Raw genomic sequence first — 20,357 nt, forward strand, 5'->3', positions numbered from 1 at the left:
AGGGTGCAGGAGGAGGAGAACAGGGTGAATAGGACCTCTCTTCTTGCTGCATGAGCCAGCCTGGTGCTAGGAGGCCTGGAGTCGCTGCAGCTTGGGAGCACAAAAAAAAAAACCCCACAGCTGTGCTCAAGTGCCACCTTTCCTCATCTAGCTGAGGACTGTCAGTGTAAACAGAGACTAATTAGGGTGGTCTGCATACAGTCATGACATCGAGGCAGGTGTCATGCCAAAAATATGCAAGTTGCATGCAACACAAGTTCAGAAAACCACTAGTGTGAGACAAGCTACAAACTTCAGGATGGCTCAGCCATGAGCAAGAGCACTGCAGGACACCCAGCCGGTTCTTCGGCACCGTAGAGACATAGGGTTATTCTGCCTCATTTAGCCACCACCGCCCTTCCTGCACGACCCCAACGTGAGGTACTCCAACCCCAAAGACAGGAGGCGTGATTGAAATAACTGCTTTTATAAAAAGTATATGCATTCTTTCAATACATTATTTTCAGTACACAGTTAAAACAGAGCAGCAGGCAACTCCCTTACTGCCCAGAGGCACTTTTCCATTCTCCATAGGCAAATACAAGATCAACACTTGCAAGATTGTCCTCTTTGGCAAAAGTCAGACACCCACCCCCCAGCTTCTCCTTGATGGGAGCCTGGGTCCAGAAGCCTAGGACAGCTCCAGGGTGGTTTGCCTCCATTATGCAGCCACTTGTCTGCTCTTCTTACACATACAAAAAGAAAGTGCTGGTTTGATTTTAATTCAGATCCCCTTCCAGATGCACCCCACAGATGGACAGCCTCAGATGGGCACCTCTGTGTTGGCTTGTAAACTCAAATTAACTGAGGGCCCTCTTGTTTGGTTACTTCTAGTTGTGGTTTAGTGTTTGAGACCTGGACTGTGTGTCCTTGGCAGCCAAGCAGAACCACCTCAGCTGCCAAGATCTGTCTCTGCCTCTGCCCCGTGGACAGGAGGTTGGGTGCACCTTGACTCCATCTTCACAAGGCAGAGGCAACACTCTCAGGTCTCTGTTTAAGGCTTCCAAGTCCATCAAATCCCTAGGATTTTTATTTTTATTTTATGCCCAGGAAGTGGCAGCAAAAGGCTATCCTCCATCCAACCTGTTTGCCCTGTTCAGTGTGCATGTCCCACACCTGTTTACATTATTGCTTTTACAACCAACTCGGCTAGTGGTAGCAGGGCTAAATGTTCTCAGACAAGCTGGAACAAGTCTTGTGCTTTGGTCAACACTGCAGATCAAGGGGTTAGATCAGCATTACATAACCCTTAAGATCAATAAGCAACAGGTATTTTAGGACACACCCAATTAAACACATGAAAAAGAAAAAAGTCGACCTACAAAGACAACAATTGATACCAAAGGGACCATCCCAAGCAACCTGCACCTCTCTAGTATCCCATTGGGTCTGATACTATGAGCAAGGCACATGGTAAAGAACGAGATCATACAGAAGTCAGAGATGCTAGCAGCAATTCCAGAGTGTGGAGACATCACGCTAATGTCTCGCGGATATGTATCATCCTGTTATTTAGAACTTGGGCCTCACTGATGCAGAACAGGTCCTGTATTTACAAAAAAAGGCATACCCATGGAGAGCTGCATTCTGGCAAGACACCAGAAAGGCCTCATCCAAACACAAGACATACCAGATGCGTGTTTGATATGACTTTTTCACATCCACCCCATCCCTCAAAAAAAGGTCCTAAAAAACCCCCAAACTTGTCCACCTTGGAAGTGGAAGCTTGATTGCTAGAAGAGACATCAGGGTAGCCAATGCCACAGATTGCACCCATCCTTGTGCAGCTTCACTTATGGCAAGTTCTGCATTTAAGAAAGTCAACTTCCCCTGCAAGGAGGCGAGAATGGTTAGTGGAGATCTTAGTTACAAGATCCTCTGCTTTGCTTCCGGGTTCTGCTCTGGGGTAGATGCGGGGGGGGGGGGGGGGGGGGGGGGGGGGGGGGGGGGGGATTAGAGCTGCACGTATCCTCTTTAAAATCATGCCTCAAAGAGCATCATCCATACTTCCATCCTGTGGGAGGTCACTGGCTCTGGTCCTTCATCCTCCTACTGGGACAGAAGAACAGCTCGCCAATGGTTTTTACAGAAGCTGTAGGCTTCTTTAAGAGCACTAGTGTTGCTATGCTGTACCAGGACAGCCCTCTAGTGGAAACATCGCACGGGATAGCAGGGCTCCCAAATATTAATGTGGCCTTCCTAAACATCCAGTGATCTCACATACACAGCTTTGAGACCCGCGTGTTGATACCAGGGGATTTGCTAGCACAGCTGTACAGGCCAGCGGGGCAAGATTCTTTTCCATCCCCCAGCCAGCTCTTCAGTGCAAGCCTGCCCCACTTGTGCCTTTTGCATTTGGTAAGACACTGCAAAGAATGGAGCTGCCATCAGGACCTGGTGCTGGGCAGGCACCTTAAAAAAACAAAAAACACCCCAATAGCTGCCCACTGTGAGCAAGAGACTTGCCTGGGATCAGCCCCATCACCCTGGTGCTGAGATCCAGAGCATGGGTACAAGAAGCTGGCAGCGTGAGGACGGCTGCTGCATTAATCCTGTACGTGCCCATTGCAATGGCAGAAATCAAGTTGGGCGGTAACCTCTTGGAGATGCATACTCCAACATCCCCTGGACTGGTTGGCTTACAAACACTAACTTGGCCAGAGGTAATACCCAAACCTCCACTACAGGTTGTGAAGTCGCTGCGCTGGGCACAAAGCCTCATTAGCTTGAGCTGGGTGTAGGAGAAACTCAAAATGCAGGAGACATTTCAACAGGAATCAAGGACCCCACAAGAGAGATTCAGTACACAGCAGAACTGCGGAGCCAGTCCAGCACGCGGTTTGCCAACCAATGTTACCCACAGCGGAGTCACAACAGGCTCCAAGCTGGCTGTATAGAAAGAAAAGCCCTTGGATATCTTTGGCAATGGAAAGAGTCCTCTCAGTTCCTGACATACGGCAATATTACTGCAAGTGGGTCCGGGCAGAGCCGTTGGGTTCATTCACTAATCCGGACAGTCTGAAAAAGGTCTCCCTCATGGTGGAATAGCATCTGTTGGTAAGCTCAGTGACATCTTCTGGGGTCAGACCCTTGGTCTCAATGGGCTCAAGAACCTCAACCTGGATTTTACCTGGGAATAAGAGGAAAGGACCGTCAGTTTTGGGGCACGTGGAAAGACGTCCTCCAGGGCACTGGCTATTCCCACCTCCAACACCCCTTAGCAGAGTGCAGTAATGCTTCCACATGCCAGCTACGAGCATCCTTTGAAGATGCGAGGCTGTATCACAGAGGGTGGCTCGCTCCAGTCTCCGTAGCAAGAGAGTGCATGAGGAGCACTGGGTTTCACAAGGCACCCACCACCCTCAGGCTACACGCTGTGGGCTAGCTCAAGGTTACTTGCCATTTTTTCCCGTTCCCACCAAGCCACGGGCCCAATTTATAGACCTCATACACATGATAAATGCCTACAGAGGATCATAGCAGCACAGGACACTCTTGCAGACTGAGGGGCAGATATTAGGCAGAAGAAATCCCCCCTGTTGAACTTGGGCAGGACATTTGTCCTTCTCAAAATGACTGTGCAACACTCGAGGCAGCAGCTAATGGGTAATCCTGAGCTCTGAGGTTTTTGCTCCATGTAGGGCATTGCCTTAGCATCATCTGTGATGGTTTTTACGCTAGGAAATGTCTGACTTCCTGGCAGGGTGGAAGGCGTGAGCAGATAAAGCCGAAGCAGACTCAACTAGTAACTTGCACATCTTTGTTTCCACTTCCCACAGCGGTACCGTCCTGCACAGCAACTGGCAAATGCTGCACTCCTGGTCCCCAACCCTCATTCTGTTGTGGCTTTTGGCACAACAATCGCTTCCACCTCACGGCTGCAAGCCAGGATGCAGGACACTAGCTTGCCTTGGACAATATGGACCTCAAACTCCACCCTTCCCTGCTGTTTTTGCACTTTCCTAACGAGGTTTCTCTCAATATCCTAAGCTAGGACCTAGCTCAGAAGTGCCCAGAAAGACAGCCCCTCTAGGGGCTTTCTGCCATTCACGACAGGTCTAGGAGAGAGGAGAAGCTAATATCAGCCAGACTGGGTTGCTGCTGCAAACCCATCACAACAAGCCACACACGCTCTAGTCTCTCAAGTGGCCCAAAGGTGCTAGTCCCCACCTTGCATACCAGGCTTGTTCCCAAGCCACATACAAGGGATAAGAGAGGAGGTGTCTGCCCCCAGCTACAACAGCCCTCAGGAGGTCCTGAGAAAAGAGAGCTAGCTCCTTTGAAACCAATGACTCCAGCCTCACCTAGCACTGTGTTCATCTGGCAGAACAAGTCCTTCAAGCGCTTTGCTTTGCAGGCCCAGGGGCATGCCTCTGCCCCTGCAGGAGCTTCTTGGCTAACCAAAGAGTGACTTGCAATCTGTGCATCAAGGAAGCAGGTGGCAACACAAGTCGTGTCTGACGATTACAGCTCCTGTTGGGCTTTCTGGTGTGGTCTGGAGTTCTGTTCCCCCCTTCTCATCTTTTACAGCCAGTAGTGGGGCCGAGCAACCAAGTGACTGAGAGCAAGCCCTCAGCCCTGAACTCCCTGCTCCCTTGCAGGGGCTTTGACCACTCCAGGCATCTCCCTTGGGCCCCAGTGTCTCTACACTCTCCCAGAAAAGATCCACCACTGTGACCAAGCTCGATGGTCCCTGGCCGTCAGAGATATCCATATGCAAAGAAGTGCCTCTGCTTGGCATGGTGCAGCCCAAGAGCCCAGTACCCTGGGGTCTCTAGTATCGAGCCTTATTTCCCAATGAGCAGAGTAACACTTGGGCAAGAGGAAGAGACAGCTGCAGTTTGAATGAGGGAGACTGGCAGCCAGAAACAGCCCTTGGTTAAGCAGGGGCCTCTTGAAATAGCCAAACCCCACCACAGGTGCAGTGAAGCGTGCACGTGCCAGCTATCACCATCACTTTAAGTTGGTTTAGAAAGACACTAGCAGGAGGGTCATGTTGGAAGGACACCGCTTGAGATGAAATGCAAGTCCACGTACTTCTGTGTTCAGCTCAACTTGCCTTCTGCCACAGGATGAGAAACTTAGCACACCCAGGAGGACTTACGTGGGTGTAGCTAGAAAGTCAACCCCCTCCAACCAGTTCAAGTGCATTCAGGAGGTGGGGAAGAGACTCTGGCAGCACCGTACCTGATGTGAACAGATTCTTCTTCCGGTCGTAGAACGAGGAGAAGGAGGAGTACACCACAGGAATGACCGGGACCTGGGGATGAAGGGACCACAGAAGAGATTGCAGCAACATCCTGAAGCACCAGACAGACATCGGGGCCCAAGTGCATCAGGTCACCTACTGATGCATACACTGGGGAGCCCTAGTGTGGGAAGTTTTACCTTCATCTCTGATGGGTGAACTGGAGCAGCAAGGAAAAAGCATCTTGCCTAAAGTCAACAAAAGGAACTGACCCGGCCACTAGCTGGGCCAGAGCTAGTTTTCCCCGCTGTCCGAAGAAGTCTGAACCTCCAGTCTGCCCCAGACATGCTTATTCCTCAACTTCCTGGTCCTGATAAGCAGGCCTGATGTGCATTACCACTACCTGAAAGCATACGCAAGGGGGCAGCCCAGCCGCTGCTTAGCCCCTTATGACCAGGAATCACTGTTTGCACTCATCCCCCCTTGACAGAGATGGAAGAGAGGTGGCTATATTTATCTCTGACAACGTGGAAGAGATCTATTGGTCACTGCCTTGCTGGGAACGTGAGCAAAGCTGGCCACTGCTTAGATTGTTCCTCTTATCCCTGCCCCTAGAATTCTATCTACTGGGACCAGTTATGGCCCCCTGACTGGTCAGCGGGTATTCAGCCTCCAATCAGCTCATTAGAGGATGGGCTACATGCTGCAATTGGTCTATTCACGTGTGCATGCACAGGTCTGCTTGCTGCAGGCTACCAGCCACTTCCTGTCCTTAAGGGAAGAGGCCATTCAGAAGCAGACACTATTCCTGATATTTAGCCACCCTGAGATGACGCTCGGTTCAAGTGCTCGCTCCCAACGTATCCCATTAGACAATGCCATCTAGAGGCAACATGCAGACCTCCCTCCCCGGTAGGTTTGGGGAGGCTGCTGCATAACAGGCTATTGTTGCCTCCCACATCCCTGCAACTAGTGACCGCTGGGTCACTAGTCAGGGATTCACAGGGGTATAAGAGGCAGCTGTGTAATTCTCATAGCTCACCACGTGGCCCACCCAAGTGCCCTAAATCCATTTCTGTGAAAGCTTTGGGCATCCCCAGTTTTGGAGGCCCCACTGCCAGAGACTGATCACAGCCTCTTGGGAGCTCAGCAAGAGATACCACTGCAGTCCAGCAGCGTGGGCACAGCAGCTTTCACAGAAAACAGAATCACTGAGATGCAGTACACTTCCAGCATGACAAAACAGCTCTTCGCCGATAGTATTTGGTCACAAGAACCTCACTTCGGACAGCCAGGCCTGCTTGGCATTGTAGTCGGAGGGAGAAGCTGGCCATCATTACCTGTGTCTGTATGGCAAGATGAAAGGCTCCCTTCTTGAAAGGCAACAGGTCACCGTTCCCATTCCTTGTGCCTTCTGGGTAGATCCATACCATCACCTGTATGAAGATAGGCCATCAATTCCATGTGCCAAGTACACCACACACTGCTGTATCAATAACCCTAGAGCATCTCAAGAACTGTAGGTCGGGACAGACAACACATACAGCTATACAGCAGTAGAAGACACTGGACACAAGCTCCCCAGCTGGAGTACTTTTACCACAAGTCACCGCTAAAAGGATCAGGGATGAAATGCCACTACCTAAGTTACCCTAGTATGTTTAATCTGTTTAATCTGTCTTCGCCCTTTCCAAGTTAGCTGGCTGCTGAACATGAACACACCATCAATTGCTCACCTCAACAACTGGCTCAGCACAATAGTAACAGCCTACTGTGCATGGCGACATGTCTGTCCATTCGTAGTACCTGCTTTATAGACACTGCTAACCATAAGTGTACCAGGCTAGGTGCTCACCTGTCCACTCATGACATCAGAGATCCAATTAGATGCCTTTATTTCTTGGAACTGGATTTTCCTATGGTATTCAAATTACCTATGCATGGATAATAAAAGGACCAAGTTCACACTACCTGGGAGCTAGATAACCAACCACAGTTGTCCCCATCTCATCTCCCTCCCTCATGCTTCATGTTGACTTCCCCCCCTGCACTGCTCTCCTCGACCGCACAACTTTTGATCTCTTCTGCATCTGGCAGACTCAGAGGTTTGGGGGAAGAGAAGCTGGCAGTCATGGCTAGTAACTTGTGCTGCACTCACGTTCTCGGACAGCATGGTCTTGGCAACATCCGCCATCACCATCTTGGCATTGCTTGTGCTCTTCCTGTTGATGAAGATGACGCCGCCCAGGTACATGACTAGTCCCACGCTGCCAGTGTACAAAAGCTCCTTCTTGGCAATCTGAACACAGCGATCTGGAAGGATTTCCATCAAGCCTAGCCCCAGGGGCAAAGAAACCAACAATCAGCCCACGAGAGGCAGTTCAACACCCCCCCCTCCCCCGCCCAGCCAGACTGGTTTGCACAAGTCAGATAATCCTTCCTGGCTTTGATGGAAGAGTCTGCTGCCTCTTCCTCTGCTCAGGCTTTCACAGAGGCTGCACTGAGGATGAAATGGGAACAAGCCAGCCCCATGCATTTCTTTCTAGTTACGCAAAGTTTTGATGCCACTGCAATCACTAGGGCAGGAGTTAGTTATGAAACAAGTCCAAGGGTTTCAGTGGAAAAAATCCGAGTAGACCAGGAGAGCAGTCAGGTGCCTTGCACAAACGGACACATGTCCTTACTACAGCTAGAGACGGGGAAGCCTTGTCCCCTGGACAGGGACAGCAGCCTAGAGAGGTTAACACTATACACATGCAGACACGTGTAGGAGAGGAGACATGGCCTTGACCCCCAACTCTGCTAATCGCATCTTGTGGGACAACTCTTTGCTCATAAGCATCAGCTCTCATAGCTCAAAAGGACTGAACAGTGCCTCCAAGTTACCTGTTCCTTCCTCAACTCCAGTGTCAGCCTGCAGAGCTACGCCAACTGGCTGTGCTAGCATGCAAGCATGCCCACCTGCTCCCTCATTTTAAAGTGGCGATTAGCTTTTCCACTAGTCTGATTTCTTTCATAGACATTAGGGCTGGAAGGGACCTCAGGAGATCATCGAGTCCAGCCCCCTGCCCAAAGGGCAGGAAGTCAGCTGGGGTCATAGGATCCCAGCAAGATAAGCATCCAATTTACTCTTGAAGGTGTTCAATGTAGGTGCTTGAACCACCTCCGCTGGCAGGCTGTTCCAGACCTTGGGGGCTCGGACAGTAAAGAAATTCTTCCTTATGTCCAGCCTGAAACGGTCTTGCAGGAGTTTGTGACCGTTCGACCTCGTCATCCCTTGGGGCGCTCTGGTGAACAGACGTTCCCCCAGATCCTGGTGGTCACCCCTGATAAACTTATAGGCGGCCATCAGATCACCCCTGAGCCTGCGCTTTTCCAGGCTAAAGAGTCCCGTGGCTCTCAGCCTGTCATCATAAGACCTGTTTTCCTGACCTCTGACCATGCGCGTGGCTCTCCTCTGGACTCTCTCAAGCTTCTCCATATCCTTTTTGAATTGTGGAGCCCAAAACTGGACGCAGTACTCCAGCTGCGGCCTCACCAAGGCTGAGTACAAAAGGAGAATGACGTCCCGGGATTTGCTCGAGAAGCATCTATGGATGCAAGCCAGCGTTTTGGTCGCTTTACTAGCCGCAGCATCGCATCGCATTCTTTAAGCCTTTCAAAAGAGACTGTGGTAACCCAGTGGGACACACCTGCTTGGGCTGGACCCAGGTGTGCATGACACGGGCAGTGGTATAGCTATGAGGCAGTGCAATGGATTCATTACTGCATCCCCTTGCTACCCACCCCTAGGGAAGGTGCGTACACGGGCTCCAATACCTGCTTCAGGTACTTTGCTATCTGGCTTGACTTTTTCCAGCACTTGCCTTTCAAGCAAAACCGCTGCCTCTGACCCATCTTGACCTGCTTACCCATCATGTCCAGGATGCTTTGGTGGTTTGACACGATGACACAGGGGCTTCCCACCTTGAAGTTCTCCAGTCCTTTCACTTCAAACCTCAGGCCATAGAGGTATTTGAAGGTCTTGACAACATTTTTGATGATTCTGCATTGGAGAGGAGAGTGTGGTCAGACCCCAGCAGGAAGCGAGGACCAAGGTGTGAACAGAGAAGGCAAACATCTGCTATGAGCCCAGGCCATGGGCCTATGGACCCAACTCCCCCCCCATGCCCCCCCGAATAGTCTAGTTATGTCCTTTCTGGACTCAAATCTGCATTGCATACTGCCCTGCTTGCCTTGCCACGTAACAGACCCTCTCTTATCCCAGTCTGTCGGCTGCTATTTGCTTCAGCATGCCCCCAAGAGGCTGCCTCTGTATCGACTCATAAAAGTAAAGGCCAATTGTGGTTTCTCACCCTAATGGGAATTACAGCGACCAGGGACAAGGCCTCTCCATGCATGGAGGGAGGGACACATAAGTTGCACACATGTGTTTGCACAATTTTGCTGGTAGTAGTCACAGGGCAGAGGCCTTTCCCCTCCCTTTGATTTTAAAACCTTTACAGCCTGTAAAACAGCAGAGACCAAACAAGAGACGGTCTGCTGAGGACAGCGATCAGTCACACACAACCTCCTGGATCTCCTCCCCTGACCCTCTTGCTGGCTCACGCTGGAACGCCCCTGTCCTCAGGGGCGAAGATAAGCTGAGTGATCAAGATGCTACAGAACCAGTTTGGGCTAAACTTCCACCTGCCTCCTCCACCAGCCAAGTCAGGGAGCCAGACCCCAGGGAGTGTCCTGGAGCCACCGGCTTGCAGAGGTGCTCCTTCAAAAAGGCAGCTCTGTGGGAAGGGCGGGAGCAGCCACAGTTTGAAGTAGAGGGCCTTTGCGCCCAAGGAAGCAAAATCCCCACTCTTGCACACTGGTCTTTGAGGGAAGAGTTTTGCCTGCACAGAAGAGCAGGGGCTCCTGCAGAGTCAGGTCAGTGCAGACCCCCATTGCAGGGCCAGGCTGCTTTGCACAGAAGCAGGGCCAGGCTCAATTCCACTCATCTCGCAAGAAAGATTTTTTTTTTTTTTTTTTTTTAAAAAAGAAGTTTGCTTAGCCCAGCTGGAGGCTGGCCAGGTTGTTCCCTCACACCCAGGGGGATCCCTATTAGCTGCCAGCTCCAAAGGGCAGAGCCACCTGCTAGAGCCAGGTGCTTGGGACTGCTCGGCACCTGCCAAGCGCAGGAGCAGAGCTCTACCCAGCACAACCCCAAACTGAGGCAGCAAGTTTGAGCTGCAGTAACCTTTGCATCAGCGAGGCAGGGGGGACCGGGCGGGTTAGAATGAGTCAGACCATTAGTCACAGAAAATACGGTGCGTGGCAGAGCTCTGGTCTCCCGCATCTTGCCAAAAAGCCTCTCCCCAGCAGCAGCACAGGCCTCTCCCGAGCTGTCGGAGGGAGCTGCTCTCCCCATCTCCACAGAGAAGCTGCACATAAAAGAGCTCTTCCAGAGTTGTTCCAGACAGAGATGTCACCTAAGCCGAGCTACTAAAACAAGGCTGGGCAGCGAGCCCAGAAAGCAGGCAGCAAGCTGGAAAGCAAATGCCACGTCCGGCCCTGGCCGCAGGGGGAAGAGGGAGCCAGCACGGAGCACACTGGTCTGCTTGGAGGACACGACGGCCTGCAAACCCTGGGCGGCTATGCTCTAGAGGACCCCAGCGCAGCTCTCCCAGGGAGGCACGACATGTTCTTCTTTCACACGGCTGCCATGCTGGGGTGCAGGACAGGTGGGCCAGGCTTCCCAGCCCAGCAAAGGGTGCAGAGCCTCTGGGGTCAGCATGCGTCGGCCCTTTCACACAGGAGGGGCCTGCTATTGCTGCCTGCCAAGGGCTGCAACTAGTACAGCGTTTGCACAAACAGGGAACCCAAGTCTGCTGCATCCTTTCTTAGTGCAAAGGGCAGCTCCCACCCCTGGTTCCTCACCCTTCGGCTTGTGGGCACCATGTCCAGCCTGGCCCAGACCCAGGAGCTAGAGGCAGGGAAGCTTCCCTCCACACCGCACTCCTGAAGGGGACGAAGATGCCATGGCAGCTCCAGACCTCAAATTTCCCACTGCCACCTCATCTCAGTGCAGTTTCTTCTAGGGAAGAAATCAAGGCTTTTGCCCTGAGCACCCCAGCTTGGGTAGCTATGCTCTCGGCACAGAAGCCCCAAGATGCCTTGTGCTGAACAGCTGCCATAAAACAGATTGCAAGCACATTTAGGTGCTCCCCATCCAAGGAGAAAGGTAAGGCAGCACAGCCACGCTGCAGGCTAGGCCTCCGCTGGGGTGCAGTCACCAGCTGACCTGGGATGGCATCCTGTTCCGACTCCAGCCAGGCCAGCAATCCACCCTGCCCAAAATCATTTACCAACACCCTGACACTTGCCAGTGGAAAGGGCTCCCCACACCCTCCTGAGACCAACCCGGCGCTCCTTGTGCCACCACGATGCTGGGAGCCAGCCCAGCTGCTTGGGTGCTATGAACCTTCACCCAGGATCTGTGCACCTGGAGAGAAAGAAAATGGAGGAGAGCCTCGTTAAAAGCCAGATCTGATTTTCAGGTTTGTTTCTGATCCAAAACAGACACCGGTATCTGTGACCAGCTGAGCTATGTGGGAAGCACGAAGCAGCCTGTGTCCCCACCCATGGAAAAAAGCATGGGCCAGTTCCACATCCCCTGGATCAGGTCTGGGGGAGGCAGCACAGAGCCCAAGGATGCCTTTGCCTCCGTTTCCAGGCCACTTTCTGCTAGTCCAAAGCACCCCCCCCCGCCCCCAGATTTGGGGCAAAGTTCGGAGCTTCCCAGACAAGACCAGGGTATGACTAAGTGAGATCTGAACACTTTGAACACGGTGCTTGTTTTGGCCAAAGCAGCCGAGAGGAAGCATTTGAACACAGAGCGAGTCTTTCTAGATCCAAGCAATAAGTCGGGAGAGGACCACTTTCCCTGCCAGACCATTACCACAATGCCTAGGTTGACTTAAGGCAAGTCTAGAGAGCCCCAAGACAGCAGACAAGTGATTTGAAGGAGACAACCCAAGCCCGTTTTGTCATCAGAGTGCCAGGAGCAGGCTGGTGCTGTCATGGATTTGATGCTCAAGCTGCAGGACACAAGTACTGCTCCACTGTGCTAGTTCAAGCTACAATTCAGCCCTCTGGCCTATTCCCTGCAGTTTCTTTGCAAAGGTCAGAGGATGTGCCTTGCTGTGTGCCAGCTGGCTGCCATCAGGGCTGGTATCTCCACGGCAGGAGGCCGAGACGAAATGCCTCCCAGCCTGCTGCTAATGACAAGGACTCGGGGGTGATCAGGGCGGTGCAGACCTGGCGTGCCCGCGATAGCTCTTGTAGCCAGGAATCTGCAGCAGATGTTCAAAGCACAACAGTCTATTCTTGGGCACAGCCCTGCCAGCGTGCTATGAGGTGGCAGGAACCAGCGTGCCCTATGCCAGTGAGCAACCACTGACCCTTGTCCTGTCCTTCTCTCCACACCTGCCTCCCAGGCTCTGCCAAGCAGAGGAGAGGTCACTGCTCCAGGAACGCTTGCTCACAGGGCGTCAGTGGGAGCAGCGTATTTCTCAAGGGCAAGAAACACGGCTTCCGGACTGGCATTGCACAACCTCGAGTTGTAGCAGCTGGAGACCCGGGTGTAAAATGAGACACTAGGCTGCAAGAACAGGGCAAAGGGGAGGGGACATTATGGCTGGGCTTTTCCCTACCCCTGGCAGCGAGCATTCGGCTTGTGCTATCGTTGACGGAGACCAGAGAGACAGCCCTGCATTACCTGGCCCTCCATGCATACACTTGACAGGGCTCCCAGCTCACACAGACCACTCCCGCTGGCCGCAGGATAAAAGCCATTTTCACTTTCCTGGGCTGCAACTTCCACGGGGAGGGGCAAAAACCTTACGGCTGTGCACCGCCCTGCCCATAATTACAGGGGAAAAAGACTGGGATCAAAGGCTTATTATAGCACACTCAGTTGCCCTGTGAACGAAACTGTGTTCCAACAGCTGAGAGCCCACAGTTTCACTCAAGGACAAGGGCACATAGCCGAAGCCAGCGAGGCTGAAGTACAGACCAGGGAAGAGCTCGAAACAGAAAGCAGGAGTTGGCAGGAGTGCAGAAGGAAGGGCTGGCTGTCTGGCCCAGTGACTCTCAAGCAGGGTGCCAAAAGAGCCTTTGAAGGGTGCCCCAGGAAGCAAGAGGCAATATGTAGATAAGGGCAGGCACAGGCTCCTGGTGCCAGGAGAAAAGCAAATAAAGGTGGGTTCAGGCACTCCCCTCCTGGCTCCTGCCCAGCCCCTCTGCAATACATGAATGAGCTTTTAAGATGGAATTTAAAAGGAGGTTGAGAAACCCAGATCTAGCCAAAAAAAAAAAGTGCCAAACCTTGGAGCTGGCAATGGCTGTGTCTCAGGGAAACTTGTGGCATACTCTTAATCTGCTTCTTACTCATGTGTGATCTGAGGAAGCGAACTCTAGCTACAAGAGTCTATTCCAACAGCTGCATCTTTTTCTCAGCCTCTGCCTTAGTCCTCCGACCCCCTTGCTGCAGCTCGGGGCCCTGTGCAACAGCAGTGGTGCTCGACAGACCCAGCTGGCAGCTTTGTGGGTGCCCACTGGGTGATGACAAGCAGCCAAGTTATTGCAGCAACAGGAGTTACTCCCAGAGCTGCTACTGTCCATCCGTCTGCGGCAGCAGAGCCGTGGTGCTTAGACTGGGGTGTATGGTTGCAGAAAGGACATAGGGACAGACTTCTTTACCATCCGAGTTCCCAGAGCCTGGAATAGACTCCCCCCAGAAGCGCTACAAGCACCTACTCTGGATACGTTAAAGAAACGCCTCGTTGCTCACCTTGCTGGGGTGATCTGACCGCAGATGACTTTCTGCCCTTTGGGCGGGGGGGGGGGGGGGGGGGCTGGACCCGACCATTGAGCGAGGTCCCTTCCAGCCCTAACATCTATGAGAACTTCCAAAACTAGAAATAGCTGGTACCTAAAATGCCAGCTGAATGGCTGCCAAAGTTAACAGCTTCCTGCTACCATGCTATTTCTAGTCCCAGCTTTTTGCTTATGATTTTCACATCAGACCCCTGGATTACTGAAGTGCAAGGCCTGCAATGGAGGATCTATGAGGCCAAGCATGATAAGCTGCTGAGGATGCATTTCGGGCTTTTCAAGGTTCAACAGGACAAGACGCACAACTTCACCAGCGTTATGTGCTTTCAACAGTGGAGACTTGTTGAAACCTGCAGCCGATGTGACGCTACAGCGACCTTTCTCCCATCACGCCAGGTTTGTCATTACACAGCCAGGTGGCAAGGCTTTGCAGGTGGGGCAGCAAGGCCAGCTCTCCCTATCCAGGGGACATAATTCCTACTGTCATCTTCCAGCAGTGCAGGTTGAATCCAATCCACTTGTCTAAGGCCAGAGGATAGAGTCAAGGGGGCCACTTCTGGGTCAAGGGCTCAAGGCTCAGAGCATCCTTTTCCCCCCTCCTCACCCTGTTCAGGAATTTGGGCCGAGGGTCAGAAGAGGCTTGTTCACTTCAACCTGTCTCTCACGGGAGAGGAGACTTCAGGAAGACTTGAGAGGTTCAACAGAACCCAGACTTCTCCCCAGCAAGACTCAACGCAAGCTCTCCCCATTCTAAAACTCAAGACAAATGATCAAACCTGAGTGAGATGGTTTGGGGCAACGAAAGCATCCTTTGAGGTTTCCTCTTTGAAGAGGTTTTAGGTGCTGCTCAGGGGGAAGGAAGCAAAAACAAACCCCCTCCCCCCCAAAAAAACAAACAACCAAACCCAACAAAAATCAGAAGTTTCCTTCAGTATAGAAAGTCAGGCCCTGGCAAGATCTGCTGCTCATAGTTTCACTCCAGCTATTTCTAACATAACACTGGCAAGGAGACAGAAAAACAGCTTTGCTGGTCCCGGAGATGGGGGAAAACCAAGATCCTGCATTTGGTCTCCATCACCCGAGCGCCGCATGGATCAGGGCTTAAAGGCAGAGCTGAAGGAGTCGCTTGCTGCCCACGGCAGTCCCAGGCCAGTCCCTATTTCAGGCAGGCCAGCTCTCCAGGAAGCACCAAATGCAGCTAGTACCGCAAGCACAGAGAGCGGAGGAGTCAGCTCTGTGAATGGGGGAAGGACAGCTCTGCCCCAAACTATAGAAGCAGCCTGCTCCTGGCTACACATGCCCCACTAAGAGACCCTGTGCATAGGTGTGGGTGGAAGGGAAGGGAAGGGAAGTCGGGGGGGAGGGAGGAAGAAAAAAGGAAAGACTATGAAGCAGTGAGGCCAGGGCTACCCAACTACTATAGATGAATGCATTCCCCATGCAGCCACTGCAAGCTTTTGCACCCGATGGCAATCATGCATCCAGGTAGGTATGGGAACTCCCTGCCTTCCTTCTGCTTTGGCTTCCCTTAATGTGCTGCAGGCCAAGGCCTCCTGCCTAGCTAGTGATACGCAGTAATGTCTGGGGCCATCTAACGCTCCCTCTTGTGTGCAAGCTTGCATTGGATTTTGAATGCATCACATCTCATTGCCAGCCTCACCCTGCTTCTTGCACCTAGGTCACTGCATGCAGAGATTTCAAATAAAAACCCCATGGAAGAGGAGGTAGAGCCAGCTCCTTGCACAGCATTCACTTTCCATGCCCGGAAGGCCCCGAGGTGGGGGGTTCCTGCCACCAGGGCATGACATTGTGATGGTAAAAAGGCTGCAGGGACCATCTTGCAACGTCCGACTGGTTCTGACCTGCAACTCCAGAAGCTTTTGGGGTTTATCATCAACTACCCCCAGGGTTGAAGAAACAGATTATCAACCAGAGACCCTTGACAGCCGGCATGGACGATCCACTGAATGGCCTAGCTTTGCTCTCCGTGTTCAAGCAAACTACAAATGCATCAAATACCTGAAACAGATACAAGGGGAAAAGAAGGAGGAATTCTGAATCTTCAAAGGTCCAAGGGAACATTTATCCCCTGCCCAAAAAATGGGATTGCCAGGCTCTGATGAAGTACAACAATTGCTTTAACACTAGGACACAGCTCACACGGTCAAACAAAGTAGAGTTAGGTTTTCCTCCAGATTTGGAGAAAAAGACAGCAGCAAAATCATTAGTTTCTACTGGGCTGCTGGTTTCTAAGAGCACATGCAGCAGTGCCCAGAACAGGTTCACCTGCCTTAAAAGGACCTTGCTAGCACCTTGAAAGGCTGCAGACTCCTCCAGACCTTGCAGTAGTTCCTCAAGCCCCTTTAAAATCCTCTCCTGAGGAATTTGGGGGCTGGTTTTTGTTTTTTTCATTTTTAAATATTCTTTTGCAACATGCCCTTATGTACCCAGTTGCACAAGGAGGAAGTGGGGGCCAGCCATCCCACAGGGTTGTTCTGGTGCAAAGCAGTTGCAGGATCTTATGAAAGGATTACGATGGGCAGATGCAAAGGGTTGCCCAACAAGCCCTCCTCCATCAAGGGACTGATTGCTAGAAAGGCTGATGCTAAGTCAGGCCATGGAAGAACCAGGCTCAGTCTCTTCAGACATGGATAGCGGCTGCACATAAAATAAGAGGAGGTAGATTCACTAAGCTCACAGGCAAGTAGCACACACCTGCAGCCCACGTGATACCAAGTACCAGCCTCGCTCCTCCTGCATTTCTAGGGCATGCTCGAGAGCTTTGGGATGGGAAAGGTCATGCCTCCCTCCCCACTAAAATGAAGCCACATCTAGGGCAAGCACGGCAGCTCCTCACCTGCAAGAAGAGCAGAAACCTTCAAGGTCAGGCCGTGCACATCTAGGGCACCTGCAGACTTCCTGTGGGAACCTGCTGGGCCAGCACCTTCACACACACCTCTCACAGGGTCCTGTCCAAGCCGCACTCCCCAAAAAGTCTCCTCAACCCAAGAAGGAACTTCTTAAGTTTGCCCAATTCCTTCTTCCCTCCCACCTTGACTGTTCCCCTGCACTCAAGTGTTTGCTTAAGAAGTAGCTCATCTTGAGCCACTCTCTCCTGCCTGCTTCCCTCCCCCTCACCCCAGCAGACAAAACCCAGCGCACTTATGCTACAGGTCAAGTGAGTCCCAAGGCCACTGCGACCCTTGATGCTGTAATAACACTTAAAAACTCCAGAGCAACTAAAACGGCTACAAAAGCCCTTAGCTCAAAGCTGCCCTGGAAGTAACCAGGACTCTCACGTGGCTGCAGCAGAGCTCGGCGATGCGACAGCTTCCCAGTTTTCTCCTCTCCCCTCCAAGGAGTGTCACCACCAGATTTTTAAAGTGCTTTCCCCCCACCCCCCTTCCAAGCCAAGTCAACCAGCAAGAGGAAACACAAGTGCCACCTCTGCTGCCGCCTGCCACGACTCCACGCTTGCAGGGGTGCGACGGTCAGTGCGCCCATGCTGCAGTTAGGATAGTCTGCTCATTTCTCAAATGCTCGTGCCTCCAACGCAAGACACTCAAAGGATCCGATACAAGCTGAGCATATGTATATTTTTTACCCCGGGCAATGAGATGGAGGGATTAAAACACCCCATAAAAAACAAAAAGCTTGTTTAAGTGTAACTACTCTGTGGAAATGGCCAGGCTACCCAAGTGGATGCAATCATGTACCCCTATTCGTTTGCAAAGCCCAAGCAATGTGTTTTCCTAGCTAGTGACAGGCTGCGCTGCACTGAACCTCCAGCAAGCCCACACAAGCCCTCACACTTCAAAGCAATTTAAGCAACAGATTTTTGGGTCGGGGCATATTTCTAGACCAGGGCTTCCCAAACACGTTGATCCTGCAGATCCCAACTTGAACCGGAGTTGCATGGAGATCTCCCTGCTCACAACAATGCAGCCAGCCCACTTGCAAAAGCATAAACACCTCATGCCTGCCACGCTCCTCGGTCACAGGGGCTGGCACTGCAAAAGCTATTTTGGGTATTTCTAGCTATGTCCTGATTACAGTTAAATCACTGGGATGGAGGGGAGGCAGCAGCACATGACTGGGTTTCCACCCCCCGCACTTAGGAGACAGGCAGCAGTTGCACAACTGTGTCTAGAGTGTGCCATACGGTTTGCAGTGTGCAGCTAAAAGAACGGCTATGGACTAGGTCAGGCCGAGGGGCCATCTTGCCCAGTCGCCTGCATCAACCTTTGGCCCTCTCCCGTCCTCGGCCAAGAACACAGCCAAGCCCGATGCCCGGAGGACGCGTCTGCCCCCTCGGCGGGCCGGCCGGACCCTCAGCATCTACCACGTGGTTTCGCGCCTCGGGCCAAATCAGTTCCCAATTCTGTCAGCTCAATCCTTCCAGGGTGCTGTGCTGCAAGGATGCTGCCTCCCCGACCTCAGCCCCGGGCTTCACAGACTCCCAAATCCAGGCAGCGTCCTGCGGACCGGCCCCAAGCCCCGCGGGGTCCAGCTGCTCAGGGCAAAGCAGAGCCCCTGCCGAGATCCTGCCGCTGGCACTCTCCTAGGGGCGCCCGCCGATCCAAGGGATCCATTCACCTCACGACCCTCCAGCCCGGCCCCGGCACCGGCCGCGCCCGCACCCGCCGGCACTCGCCTCATGTTGCGCACGGTGCGGCCGCGGCTCCAGAGCAGGCAGGCGGCGCTGGCGAGCGCGGACATGGCCAGGCACAGCACGCAGTAGCCGGCCACCTTGGCCTGGAAGCGGGCGGCCGGGCTCAGCGCCGCCGCCGCCATCAGCAGCAGCGCCGCCGCCGCCCACAGCGAAGCGCCGAAATCCATGCTCCGCGCACGCGCACACGCACCCGCTCTCGGCGGCCCCCGCGCGGCGCCCCCTTAAGGGCGCTGCACGGCCCCGCCCCCAGGCCCGGCCCCGCCCCGCCCCGCCCCGCCCCGCCCCGACCAGGGTTCGAGTCTGCCCTCGGCCGCGCCCTGCGCCGGCGTGCCGGCTGGGCTTGGATTCGGATTCGGGTTTGGGCTTGGGTTCAGGCTGGGATCTGGGTTTGAGTTTGGGCTTGGATTTAGATTTGGGCGTGGGTTTGAGTTTGGCTTTGGATTCTGGCTTGGATTTCGTCTTGGAGTTGGGCTTGGATTTGGATTTCAGTTTAGGCTTGGATTTGGCTTTGACTTTGGTCTCGGGTTCAGGCTTGGATTTGGGTTTGGATTTAGATTCAAGTTTGGGCTTGGATTTAGATTTGGGTGTGGGTTTGAGATTGGATTTGGACTTGGATTTCAGCTTGGATTTGGATTTCAGCTTGGGCTTAGGCTTGGATTTGGACTTGGATTCAGATTTGGGCTTGGACTTGGATTTCAGCTTGGATTTGGATTTGGACTTTGACTTGGATTCAGGCTTGGATTAAGACTTGGTCTGGGGTTTAGGGTTGGGTTTAAGTTTGAGTTGGATTTGGGTTTGGTCGTCAGTTGAAGCTTGGTCTTGGGTTTGGACTTGGGCACATTCTTGCTGTCGCACAGTCCTCGGAGGAAAGGGGCACCCGTCACTGTGGAGCCTGGGGGCGAGGGGCACGGCCTCTGAATCGGACCCTGCTGGACCTGAAATGCTGGAGGCTGCTGGTGAGAGACTGGGAAGGAGGCAGCCCAGGAGTTTTTCAGTCTCCAACCAGAGAGCTCCTTTTTTTATGCTGTAAAGTGAAGGGCGTGTTTATAGCATCTGTTGAGACCACATCAGAGCTGGCAAAACTTCATGTTGGGTCACTGCTGCTCTGTAGGGAGCTGGCGTGAGAGTGTCGTGACAACCCAAAGACGCGCCAAGGCCTACAGCGACTGGAAGACGAGCAAGCACTGTTGAAAATTTATCGCGGAGGGCAATCTCCCCTGCCGATCTTACTGACCTGCTTATCATTACACAGAGATACGCATTATTGACTGGCTCCCACCACAGTCACATGAAAGTCTTCTGAATATCTCTGCCAGGCCCGTTGTGATCCCACGCTGATACCATCAGGAGCTTCTTCGCTGGCAGCAGTGTTTCTGGACTACTAAAAAAACTGGTGAGGGGGGAGGAGAAGCGGGGCCCGCTTGCTGCTGTGGGAGTGCACAAGCAAGCAAAGGCTGCGGGAGAAGTAAGCACACGCTCTGACACAAATCTACACGTGGCAGGGTGGAGGCGGGTGTTAAAAGGAGGAAAAGCAATAGATTAAAACAATTCAGGCTCCTAAACACTGCTTGGCAAGCAGGGCTTCATGTC

At 52.8% G+C, this 20,357-nt stretch overlaps 1 protein-coding gene across 1 annotated transcript; it reads right to left on the reverse strand.

Moving 5' to 3' along the window:
- Positions 1-450: 450 nt before the first annotated feature.
- AGPAT2 (1-acylglycerol-3-phosphate O-acyltransferase 2) lies at positions 451-18,973 on the reverse strand. Its single transcript, XM_090022363.1, has 6 exons — positions 18,750-18,973; positions 9,139-9,272; positions 7,386-7,561; positions 6,568-6,663; positions 5,227-5,299; positions 451-3,169 (listed from the first exon to the last, which is right to left on the reverse strand). The coding sequence occupies exons 1-6, from the start codon at positions 18,932-18,934 to the stop codon at positions 3,003-3,005; spliced, it is 831 nt and encodes a 276-aa protein (XP_089878489.1). The 5' UTR covers positions 18,935-18,973; the 3' UTR covers positions 451-3,002.
- Between the last annotated feature and the right edge of the window lie 1,384 nt (positions 18,974-20,357).

The sequence above is a fragment of the Crocodylus siamensis genome, chromosome 11, assembly GCF_052110815.1.
Source record: "Crocodylus siamensis isolate JL-2025a chromosome 11, ASM5211081v1, whole genome shotgun sequence".
Taxonomy (NCBI): Eukaryota; Metazoa; Chordata; order Crocodylia; family Crocodylidae; genus Crocodylus; species Crocodylus siamensis.

Bases quoted from the DNA above. Each gene is read 5' to 3' on its own strand.
- AGPAT2 (XM_090022363.1), bottom strand. From the start codon at position 18,934: ATGGATTTCGGCGCTTCGCTGTGGGCGGCGGCGGCGCTGCTGCTGATG. The intron at 6,664-7,385 runs GTGAGTGCAGCA...ATCTTCATACAG, and splicing joins AGACCATGCTGTCCGAGAAC to GTGATGGTATGGATCTACCC. The intron at 5,300-6,567 runs GTAATGATGGCC...CTTCATCCCCAG, and splicing joins ATCTTGCCATACAGACACAG to GTCCCGGTCATTCCTGTGGT.